General features: G+C 32.5%; 2 protein-coding genes across 4 annotated transcripts; one reads left to right on the top strand and one right to left on the bottom strand.

Annotated features, from left to right (window-relative positions):
* Positions 1–231: 231 nt before the first annotated feature.
* Positions 232–7,841, bottom strand: LOC128554892 (baculoviral IAP repeat-containing protein 7-B-like). 2 transcript variants are annotated; one of them, XM_053536225.1, is made up of 9 exons: positions 7,752–7,841; positions 5,004–5,856; positions 4,617–4,768; positions 4,253–4,295; positions 3,686–3,814; positions 2,441–2,616; positions 2,139–2,322; positions 1,362–1,466; positions 232–996 (listed from the first exon to the last, which is right to left on the bottom strand). In XM_053536225.1, the coding sequence occupies exons 2-6, from the start codon at positions 5,386–5,388 to the stop codon at positions 2,525–2,527; spliced, it is 801 nt and encodes a 266-aa protein (XP_053392200.1). In that variant the 5' UTR covers positions 5,389–5,856; positions 7,752–7,841; the 3' UTR covers positions 232–996; positions 1,362–1,466; positions 2,139–2,322; positions 2,441–2,524. The 2 variants fall into 2 exon arrangements, with proteins under 2 accessions (XP_053392200.1, XP_053392201.1); XM_053536226.1 differs by lacking the exons at positions 232–996; positions 1,362–1,466; positions 2,139–2,322; positions 2,441–2,616; positions 4,253–4,295 and having other exon boundaries at positions 3,685–3,814.
* Positions 7,842–10,293: 2,452 nt separating this feature from the next.
* LOC128554891 (baculoviral IAP repeat-containing protein 7-B-like) lies at positions 10,294–12,365 on the top strand (the record flags this gene model as incomplete). 2 transcript variants are annotated; one of them, XM_053536223.1, is given in 4 exon segments in its annotated part: positions 10,294–11,405; positions 11,617–11,647; positions 11,906–12,034; positions 12,196–12,365. In XM_053536223.1, coding segments are annotated over 4 exon segments (498 nt in total), but the record flags the coding sequence as incomplete, so codon positions are not given.
* Positions 12,366–12,760: the final 395 nt, after the last annotated feature.

Genomic DNA, 12,760 nt, shown 5'->3' with positions numbered 1-12,760 from the left:
GATCTAACTAAATTGCCTTGATTCTTTTGCTAGCGGGCAGTCTTCCAAATTTACTTTTTTATATTTTTGTTCTCCAATATTTGATTTGCTTATGTTTACCAGATTGAAATTCTATACATGTTTTATTTTAGAGTTTGATTGAAAGCATAATTTCTAAACTGAAAATATATAAAGATTAAAACTCAAATATTATTACTACAAAAGTAAGTTTTGTTGACAGCAAGAATCAAAATGCGTAAACTCATTTGAAGCATCAAATCAAGTTACATGTATGTACTGAAATAAAAATCATAAAATACAGAGACACGTAGAGAGGAAATAGAATGTTCAAAGTACCTGACTAACATTTAATCTAACTTGTCTAATCATACACTGTTTGTATAAGTAATGCTGTCCCAATCAACAATACTCTGAAGTAGAGAACAACATATTGTATTATATGTCAGTGTTATTTATGCTCCAGAAAAAGGATGCATAAAACAATCTATGCAAATTTTGTATAATGCTTCAAATTATAAATTGAACGCAGTATATGCTAATTTGTTCCAAATCAAACTATGACTGAGAACATCCCATTTTAATCACTCTGAAAACATATCGTCTAATTTTCTGTGGATATTTCCACTGAAGATTATTCATTATGTTAGTAGTTATACACAATAAATTCGCAACTGATGTTGTCTACACAAAATGGAAAAGTCATTGTTTTGTTATTTCTGTCACATATCATGTCGGTACACGCATTTTTATGCAGATATATCCTGTACCAAAATAACCCGTTTTGCATGCACAATTCTGGTCATCATTATGCCAAGTAGGTCCTGATCCTTTGTCTAATATACCTATCGCGCATGGGACACTGTGAATGTTGTTCTGCACACTCCATACACATGCGGTGATGAGTACACGGAAGGAACAATGCATTAACGTTGTTTTTACCACACGCAATACAAGTAATTAAACTTTTCAGAAGCAGATTTTCTTCGATATGAGTTTCTGAAATATAACATGTTTTTGTAAAACATAAAACTACAAAATGTATCGTAAAATTAGACTTCTCATAGACAATGTCCAATGTAATTATACACCTTGCGTAATGCATACAATAAAACATTTTTATACAGTTTATCAAATGCCATAAGATATATCAAGTTAACAAAACTGCAACAAAGTATTCAAATATAATGATAAAAGCACAAACACACCACCAGACTGATGTGCACCCCCGTATGATTAGACTGTTTGAAAGTATAACATTTTGATCATAGGGTATTTGTGAAAAGGGTGTTATATAAATGGAACAAGTTTAATCGTACGTAAGATAGTATAAGAAATGAAAATGTATCTATTACACTATTTACCACGGACACGCTGTTCAAGATCTATAACTCTCTGTTGACATTGTTTTCTCTCTTTTACTACCCCCATCATGTCAAGTATCTCTTCTATATTAGGTTTTTTAGTACCTGTAGATAGATATATAATTTGAAACTGTTAATTAACTGTAAGTATGGCTAATAAATCTATATAAATCTATATTCTTTCATTCCCATAGACACAAAAAGTTAACTGCTTTAAACAATTGAAATGGTGGAAGTATCTACAATGGTTTGGGAAGCATTGCATTTAATTCCTACTTAATGCGGGTAATGTAAAAAGACACATCTCTACTTGCATGAGCATATGTTATTTCCAAGACGCCTAGAACATTTCTATTAAAACGCTTCTGCACAGAGCATTGGTTCCGACAAGTTAAATAGATAATTTAATATCAAGAGTTTATTGAAAATGTTTTTATAATTTTGTCTTTGCCATGTTTTACAAATTGACTTTGCCTTACTTACTGTCTAAACTAAAATTTATTTCACAGAAAATTGCTCTTAACATCGATTTAAAGAGACATATAACAGGGAAAAAATCAATTACAATGTAGCCCAGCTCAATTAGAATCCAACAGAAAGACTAAAGGCAGTTTCAAATAATAAACAACAACCATTTCAAACAAAGATAAATATATACTCCTCCTCTAGATATGTAGTAGTAGAAATATGTATATTTGACAATTTTAAGTTGAACACTGATAATGTCTTTATAATTCTTGCGTAAATATTAATTTACTAAAGTAATGTCAGTCTAACCCATATTTCTTAAATCCTCCACTGCCTCGTTCAAGTCTGTCAGTTCATATCCCATCTCTAGACATGCACTCTTATGTTCACCCAGAGCAGCCTGTAACTCTTGATCCCGCAGCGTCATCTGGTCCATTGCGCCTGATAGCCTTTGACTTTCAGTACCTTCCGCGTTTGTTGTGTTTTCTGTTTCCTACAGAAAATAATGTATTACGCGGTAAGCATTCTTGTTGTTACCTATGTTATATATTTGTATTAACATACAATATCATTCTTTTTTTACAACAATTTTGAATTATTATTTTGCTTACCTCTGCGCCATATTCTGCCGAAGCCTGAACAAGCGCTATAAAGTCACTGCCTTTCTTCTCCCTGGCAAACTGACAAGCTGGAAATCATCGACAATGTTCTGTCCACGGGTCATCGTCTGTGTCCCAGCCCCGTAATCCACCATCACACATGAAACAGCGCACATGATCTTCAAATCCTGTTTATAAACGAAGGAAACTTGAACAAATATGAACAAATATTTCAAGCCTTAATTCATGTGGTTTGTACCTTCTATTTGGTTTTAAATACCGTTTATTTTTCCGGGTTGTGAGTGGGGATATTGCGGAGGGCTACAAGATACCATTAGATAAGTATATTCTGAACACCCTAGCTATACATTTTATCATCCTAAAAAGGTTCATAAACTACATACATAAACTTCCTTTCTGAATATTTTAAATAAAATGTTAATTAGTTAGTCCTTGGTTACGTTGCTGACTGCATTCAGCTTACGTTGACCATTTAGATTATGTGAGGCCTAAAAATGTTAAAGAAGTACAACGTATGACTAAATTACAAGCTAGATTCAGGCTGATCGTTTGAATTATGTACATTCTAGATTCATGCCACGTCGTACAGAGCTAACTTACATCTCATTGATTTGTTACTCATTGATAGCACAATGATCATTTTTAAAGTGCAAGATATATCAGCCGCGCCATGAGAAAACCAACATAATGCTTTTGCATCCGCGCAGTCTGGTCATGATACTTGCTGTTCGCTAACGGTTTCTTTAATTGCAATAGGCTTTGAAAGCGAATAACATGGAACCTGGCCAGACTGCACGGATGCGCGGGCTGGTCTGAATCCAAGTTTGTCACAAAAGCACTATGTTGGTTTTCTAATGGCGCTGCTCATATACTTATGTATGGGTGCGATATGGATAAATTGGATTCAGGGTTTTTCATGGAAGATGTTCCTTTCGTGTTATATCTTTAACGTTAAATTTATTTGTTTCTTTGTTTAAATTTAAATCAAAATCAGCAAACACAATACTTTTAGCAGAATGTAAAATAATTGTAAACACAGCACTTTACTTATGACAGTCAGTTATAACGACATTCTACTAAAATCTACCCACTAGTCATCAAATGATTTTACTTTCAACAGTTATTTATATAATGAGAACCTATAAGAAATAAATTTTTAAACATTTTTGCAAGATATAACAAAAATTCTAAAGTGTAACTATTTTATAATCGTTAAAAAGAAACGAAATTAATTACCCGTATAATACAGCCCAGCCTCAGCTAACTCTTCAGGAGTTTGATGCAGATAATTCGGCCATCCGCTAAAGGATGAAAGGCGGGCTGCATAGGTCTGATACTGAGGATGTCGACACTGCTCATTTGAACCTGTATGTAAAAGAAGTTGTTCTATTAACTCTATATTCTCTACATTGCTCTTGAGAAATAGGTTTGCGTGCCACTTGCAAACAAGTATGATATCTACGGGTTGTTAGATTCGAATCAGCGGAAATCATTGATTTTCTCGGCGCAGTCTTTGAACGTAGCTTTTCCTGTTGGAGTTTTGCCTTAGCGTTTTTACCAATTATATGAATATTTAAAACCATAACAATAAATGTTTCCACTTAAATAGCCCTCAAATTTATTAAATCTTTCGTTTCGTATGCGAATTTCGTTATATTCATAATACATAGAACAACAAACATTATTATTTTGAGTTCCTCATCAAGATAATACAAAAAGGATTTTTTTTATCGATAAATGACCTGCAATCCCTATATAAAATAATACAGTGTCACAATTACTGGACAAATGTAAACCACTTACGTTGCTGTTCAGTAACTTCTGCCTGCTCTGACTGACACTTGACCTGAAGATAATGTACTTGAAGGAGGGGTTATAAATACAGCCATGACAAAAGGCATAATTTCTCATACCTAGTGTTATTGATAGGTATAGTAACGGTAATTTGAAGTAACTCGTTCATTATATTTATAGCAAACAAGACTGACACAAATTTGCTTTTTCATTGTCAAAGTCAGTAAACAGTAGTTTTAGACCTTACTCCTAGATACTAAGTATCAATTCCCTATGAACGCTATATCTTCACTGCAGAGAGTAATTTATGAGTGCCTTACAAATACCAAATAAGCCTGATATGCGCAATGCTTATAAGAATGTAATATTCTACCTTTATTGCAGACAATCTTACAGTTCCCAGATGTTCGAGGAGGTACAGGCAATCTCCTGAATATCGTACATGTTCTAGTAGAGGATCATCTCCTTCGGAGAAATCTTTAAGACCAATACCACACTGGAAACAACGTACCAAATCACCTTGATCTAAAAACGAAATGGTAATATTAAAGCATATACATTCTCTATCAAACAAATGTAATATTATTGTAACGAGTCAGTCATATTAATACCGGAATAACACAGACAGAAAATCGGAAGGCATTTAAAAAACCAAAAGAGGAAACGGCTATGATCTATACGTTCCTGGAATACAAAGTGCTTCTAAATGCTTCTTAAATTAATGTATCATTAAATGCTTATTTGTAAATATTAAACATACCGGTAAAGAAAAAACCGGCATCACAAAGGCAGATTGGACCTGGAGTTGAACGCGTCCATCTGGCGTAGGATCTAAGTCTTTTACTGTAATCTATATAGTCTGGATGTCTTGCTGGTCGCGTTGGTATTCGCATAGCTGTAGCTGGTTCCGTGGAATTTTCACATGTTAATTGCCGTTGTCCAGTTACATCTAAAATACCATTTCTGACAAAATTTTGTTCAGAATTTAAAAGATAACCATCCACTGCGGAAAATGAAGAGAACGATGCTCCATTAGAAAATGCAATTTCAATTCGGTCTTGGCTGGCTTGACCAGTTGAAACCTGTTGTGGGTATTCGTTTCTTACAAAATTGTTAGCCATACCGTGACACTTGAAAACATGCATGCGAAGTACTATGAATAACGATTTATCGTACAATTCGTGTTTTATTGCACTATTTGTGTTAGCCCCTGACCAGCTTTTTGATACTACAAGATCAATGATATGTTAGCACATTAAAATCAAGTATATAATCAAATTAAGTCATCCCCCTCGGTCTAGGGTTCGCTTATTTAGCATAGGATGTGAACTATCACTGCAACTAGTATACAAATGACTGTAATATGCTTCACATATGTCACGAGCAATCATATGTTGAGCTTTCTTGACCACTCCCCACTCTGCACGACACAAGCCTCTCGAATCATAGATACGTTTTTTGAATAGGTATTTTCTTTTATAAAATGCTATCAAGTCTGACTTAGCGATATACTTCCAGTCTTTTTTCCGTATTGCTACCATTCTATTGACTTACATATTTTATACATGATATTTCCGTCTTTAACCGATGACATAATATACGTGAATATTTACCTGAAAAAAGATACCAGTGTTATAAACATGACATAAACACGTCCGGGCACTACTCAAGTTGATTTACAATGTATTTAAGAGATAAATTCTCAAACTGATATAGAGATTGTGTACAATTACAATAACTCCAACAAATATACCATTTAAGATTCACCTAAAAACCAACTTAAAGAACAAAAATTAAAACTATGAAAAACGAAACAGAATAAGATTATTCTGGGAACATCAAAGTTAAGAATTTATGTAATTATCATTATTTGCATTAAATAATACTGTGTTGGCTGAACGAAAGTAATATTACCGATATTTACATGAATTCACCTTAAGTCATATCAAAAGTAGATAGAAAATATTGGGAATTTCTAAAACAACCGAACAAGATAAAGGTAAACATGATTAGTTTGTAGACAGATAATTGTAGGAAACCAAATATTACACCAAACATTGTCTTTCAGTTTAATAAACGTAAAATACATCAATTCATTAGAATATTATGATCAAATTTATTTGAGAAATTATAAAAATAGATACATTTTGATTCTGCAAATCAAGAGTTTAACAATGAATAGTTAATCGGAGTAAATTTTAGGGAACATAGAACACACTTTTATTCAAGCAATATGTAATTATTTCATATCTGTTGATCTCGACTTAAATACCAAATTAGATAAAGACCATTAACAAGTAATAATTTACTATTTGAAATTCAAATACAAATAAAATCAATGTAGCCTATGACAAAAATAAATATTATGACCCCTCCAAACAGAACTAAAATGTACATATTAACGTTTTATGTTTGTAAAATTATAAACACTTCAACAGGTTTAACATTACATAAATACGAACAAATACCGAAGTTACTCTAACAATAATCAGATCAGTCTTGAAACAAAGCGCTAACTATTTGCATTTCTTACAAAATGTAAGAAATGCAAATAGTTTTCGTATGTTGTTTTAGTATATTGTATAGGAAGGAAAATAGCAAATGATACCCAATTTTTTAAACAAATTTCTCCTGACCAAACAAAATGTCATACAAACAAAATGTCTGAATTATAAACTGCGCAATGAATTGATCTAAACAGTGTCCTTGTATTTAGCTATTTTGAGCATATAACAAAATTTACTTCCTGGTTTAAAATTTTCCTCCCACGAGTTGGCACTATATATAGCGCAAATAGTTATAATAGGCTGTGTCTATTTGTGACAATAGGTTCCACACTTGTGCTTAAACCTTCAGTAGTGTAATATACTTCACATATTAAAATATTAACTGCTTGAATCTAGCTAAGGGACGAAATCGATACGCGTAATTTTGCTGGTATAGCATAATGTAACTTTCAATTTCTCTTTTGAGAGTGGTAATGCTTACAAAAAATGTATTATCAATAGCTTTACACAGTGGATGCGCCCTGTGATTGCATCTTCAAATAAGTATCAGAAAATTGTCCATAGGACACTGATGCCCCCCACATTGCGCAATGTCATATCAAGGTTCTTCACTTATTCTGCTTTAAACCCATTTGAGCACTCAATATTTCTTTACTGTCTCTTAACAAACGACCATAACACTGGTCAAAATAATTCATCTGTAATAGTCTGAAGCAAATCAGGCTAATAGTATGAGAGGAGTTTGACACACAAAAATTTCGGGACGTACGAACAGCAGCAACTCTGTATGCCTCCACATAAATGTGGGGACATAAAACAAAAATGGCATTTGGTATACTTTACTTTGTACATGTATGTTTTAATGGTTTCTTGAAGTAAACAATCGTGTCCAACTACTTAATTTAACTACTACTTTAAGATTTTGCATTTATATTCTCTATTTTACATACATATGAAATAACGTCGAGAAATATATACAAGATACGAAAAAAAAAACTTACCTATTATGTGTTATTCAAAGCTTATTTTCTTAAATATCTTCATGAGAGGTCTGATAACTAGGTCTCTATGTTTAAAAAAATGCATTGTTGCGTGTGATAAGCATTAACTTCCTTATGATTCATTATGTTGGCCTACTTTTCACATGCATATATTAATACGACAAAATACAGACATAGAAGCATACAGGAAGGAAAACACGACATTGTTGTTTCAAAAACAACCTATAGGATATCATTTTTTTTCCTTTTAGCATAACGGCAATCACATTTATTTGTATCAATTCTGTACGTGTTTACGATTTTTCTTGTTTTGAATTTGACGAATTCTTATCCTTAGTTGACTTAAGGAATAATAACATATTTAAAATTTAAACACATACAATCATTCATAGATTTCAAATAAGTTACGCTGTACATTTATGATTCTCCTTACAGCTACTAGCTAACGCCAAGAGATGAACAGATAGGAAAATAATTATCGCCAAAACTATATCTGATGGACATTTTTCACAAATAAAAAACAAGTGAAAAGAAACAAGACATCAATACCTGTAGATACAATAGCAAAAACCTGTAAAATATTTTGATATTGACAACATTGACAACATTTCGAGAATTAGAATGACATGATTTGTCTGTTACGTAAACCCACGTTGACATGCGCATTGGAAAATTATACAGGCATGAAATGCTACAAAAATGGGGTACGATTTTCTGCTTCCAGAAATATAAACATGTTTTCATTAATCGATCTTTCTCAAATTTTCCACAAATATACATTTATTATTGCATGGGTTAATGCGAAACAGATACAATATTAAACATGTTTATCCCCATCAAATATAAAACTTCATAAATCAACTTCCTAATTAAATCTTAACTTGAAAAAGTCAAATGTGGCTTTCAATTTATGATTAATTTAATAGTGATCACCAGCGATTTCTAAGATAACTGTAAATATTTAACAATGCAAATTGACCGGGACGTAAAGACAAAATGAATCACAGATTCAGTTTCATAGACAATCCTCAATTATATGCGGTTCACATATTAATGACTTGCTATCGGATTCTATTTTTATTTTATGCGTAAACAACTTTAAAATGAAATAGCAGTAGCATTTTCCAAACGCATCTCAAGCCACGCCTGATCAGGAATACTTAGCGTTGAAAGTACTGTTACATATTACTTACTGTACTCGAGATTACCCCGGACATCGAAACCTGCCGCAACGTGAAACCATTTTAACATCGATATTCATGGTCAAGTAAAGTCTAACTTTACTTCCTTTGTTAATTTGTAAGATCTACTTTTTCTTGTTGTTTTTTTAAAAAATGGCATAATAATAATAATAATGTAATATAATATCTTTATTTAATGAAGGTAACATACAAAGGGAACATAATATGAAAATGAAACGTAAACTTATTTTCAGTATGATCTTCGGTTAACAACAACAACAATATACATGTATATAAACATTTACGACTTCACAAAATCATATAAAAAGTGCATCAATGAACAATGTATTAAATAAAAGCTTTCCATTTATCCATCCGACAGACACTCACATAATTATACGAATATTAAGGAGAACAAACAAACAAACAAAAATAATATAAAATAAAAGGAAAAAAATGGCATCATTATATGTATAAACTGGAAGAACATAATTGTTTAATTATTTTAAACACTGAACTGTCACATAAACAAATGACATTTGAAATTATTTTTTAAATGTCTGTAATGTACTCGATCTATTTATCCATCCAGCAGACACTCACATAATTATATGAATATTAAGGAGAATAAACAAACAACAAAAAATAAAATAAAAGGAAAAAATGGCATCATTATAATGTATAAACTGGAAGAACATAATTATTTTAAAACTGAACTGTCACATGAACAAATGACATTAGGAATTATTTTTGAATGTTTGTAAACTACTCGATTCCTTAATTTAAGTATATCGAAATGCAACTGCATGTCCTGTTTTGTAATCATTGTCCAGTCTAAAAGGATCCGTAAAGCTCTAATCTCAAGGCTGATCAATTTCATGTTCAATGCATTAAAACCAGAGAAAACAAGTCGTCTCTATGTACAGCTCGAATCACGAGAGAAGACTGTTTACTTCACTTATGAATGACTGACTGAGGTTTATGCTCCCTTTAGCCAGCTCAGTCTTTACTTATAATCTAATTTGCATTTTGCAATTTTTAATACTTCCTTCTTCAGTATAGGTCATCTGTGTTTACAAATACCACAGCTGAAAAAAATTTAATCAGTAATTGGGATTCCAACCCGAAACTGTGCATTCTTGTTTAGTAGGATTTTTTTTTATATACATTTAGCTATTTTTTATCAATTTAAATAATTTGAAAAATATTATGCAACTTTAATCGTATGCATTTTCTATTTTTCATTTTTTTGCATCGTAATCGTATAATCAAGTCTATTTATAGTCACATGACTGAGACATCAGCTGTTTAGAATCCAACCAACCAAAAAGCGACATATATCTATGTTTCTTTTGCTGCGAATATTGTCCTAGAAAGGAATTTAATTCGACATTATCTTTCAGTAAATGATGTTGGAAGTGTTTTCAAATTCTTTAAACCCAAAATACCCGGAAATAAGAAAGCGATATTGCTAAATGTTATAATTAAGATAACGGATCATATGACTTCGTAATATGTACAGGTATTGTGAGAATACTATTATATTGATATATTTACGTTACTTTGAATATGTTAGTCTTTCTGTTATATTCAACGTCTAACAGAACATAGAAAGGTTAAGCAAGCGTAGGCGTTCTTTTGTTGAGAACGTTAGTCGTTTCAAATCACTTTTGACAAATTCATTTTGTATTTTATGACGAGTTTAACGTCGTTAGAAGAAGTTTTCACGTTTAGTGTACATCATACATATATTTTTATCAGGAAAGGAGCTGCGAACATGAACATTTGATGTGTAAATTATGATTCACCTATGTGAAGTCGCTAGCTATAGCTGATGGACAATATACCTGTTTGTGGATTAATGTAAAATATATTTAATCGTTAATTTAGTTGATGGTAATGAACTTATTTGCAATGAAGCAAAGGGGGTCTGGCGACAATGGGATCATTGGTGTCAGTGACACCGGTATGTAGTTCTAAAGACCTCAAGATTTGTTTGCATATAAAACAATTAGCTGTCCGAAGTTTAACTACTTACTGTAAAGAATTAAGACATATAGTTGCAACAAACATCTTCGAAGCAAATGCCCGTCATCAGTATACCAGCAGACACGACGGGTCGCATCCAATGTTAAACCGAAGGACTTTGGACAGGGGAAGATATTCATCATTGATTCAAAGATAAAGAAATAAATTTCATTAGATATATTACTGTGCAACTACGTTTCATAATAGTGATTTTAGATACAAAATGTTAAAGTTATAGATATACAAACTGTTTTTTATGAATATATGATTTATTATTATGGCGAATGTGCACAATAATGATAAAGTCCCTCAACACGAATCAGACGAAAAAAACGAAGAACGGAACTTGAATTCGTTTTCAAATGGTCGGTCAAGTTCAGTGCTTAAGCAACGTTCGTCGGCTGTACGCATGTCTGATCACCAGGACCAACACATTAACACTGTGGTAATGTATGCAATAACTTTTGATGTCATTTTGAGGATAATAGTCAATAGTAGAAAACACTTTTTCTAAAAACTACAGTTATATGGAGGAAACATATTCAGTCTGATATTTCTTTTGACATGAAAGTCTATCAAGCAATGAATAAAATGAGAAAAAGTACAATAATAGGTAGTTTTATATTTATGTAATAAAAGCTAAATTTCTTTTCCAGGGACGCATTCCAAGACACGACCAAGACAAACGTAAGTAAATAATTGAAAGATGTTTCCTGGTATTACTTTTCATCAGATTCGTATTTGCATTTAACTAGAAATCAAACGATTACAGTAACACAAATAATACTTGCGGCTTGATTGATTTGAGTGTGTGATGAAGAGTTATAAAACTGTTAGACTCTTCCGTGAGCTTGAAGTTCTTTCGATGTCAAATATTGAATGAGGCCCCCATAACAATTTGACACTATATATTAAATGCAAACTAAATATTGCTTTTGTTTTCAGAAAAACAAAGCTGGACTGAGACTGACAAACTAAAGTATCCTGAGTACCAGACAGTTGCCGCTCGAGTTTCATCATTTATAAACTGGCCAGTCCAGATTAAACAAACTCCAGAGCAGATGGCCAAAGCTGGTTTGTTCTTTACAGGTGTGTTAAAGAACTTGTAGTTTTATATTGTAGAAACTCTGTTTAATAAATTGTATTAATAACAAAAAAGGAACTTGCTGACATGCCCTCTCCTCATTTTCTTAAAGTTTCCTTAAATGCGCTTGTACATTTACATTTAGGTATAGGCGACTGTGTACGTTGCTTTACCTTTGGAGGTAAACTACGTCAATGGTGCTCCACGGATGACCCATGGACCGAACATTGTCGTTTGTTCCCATTATGTTCTTTTGCCAGGAACCAAAAAGGGGACCACTTTATAACGCAGACGCAAGAGGCTTTCAGTTCTGAATTTGAGGTATCGTTGTCTTAATTTGTCTAAAGTATATGTTTTCGTTTCCAAGAATTGAAATCTGCTAATTGCTTAAGGTATTGGACCCGTAATAGAGTATCTCCTTTTTGAAGAGTATTCAATTCCTACCATAAACCTACTTTGACTGCAATTTTCAGGGGTGGGGGGGGGGGGGGGGCGTAGGTTCAAACCCCACTGGAATCAATTTTTTTCCCCCCATGGTTTGCTTTTTTTCTAGTAAGTTATTACTTCTTTCAAGACTAATTATGGATGAATTGTACAAAAGTGGAAACTTTTCATTTTATAAGCGATTTTTTTTGCTGTTTAATGTGAATTTACCTCTGAATTAGGAGGGGTAGAGTTAGACATCTTAAAAATACGAGTTTCGTGCGGTAAAGTTC

Source organism: Mercenaria mercenaria, unplaced genomic scaffold (assembly GCF_021730395.1).
Source record: "Mercenaria mercenaria strain notata unplaced genomic scaffold, MADL_Memer_1 contig_843, whole genome shotgun sequence".
NCBI lineage: Eukaryota > Metazoa > Mollusca > Bivalvia > Venerida > Veneridae > Mercenaria > Mercenaria mercenaria.
This window is presented reverse-complemented; position numbering and strand designations above follow the sequence as displayed.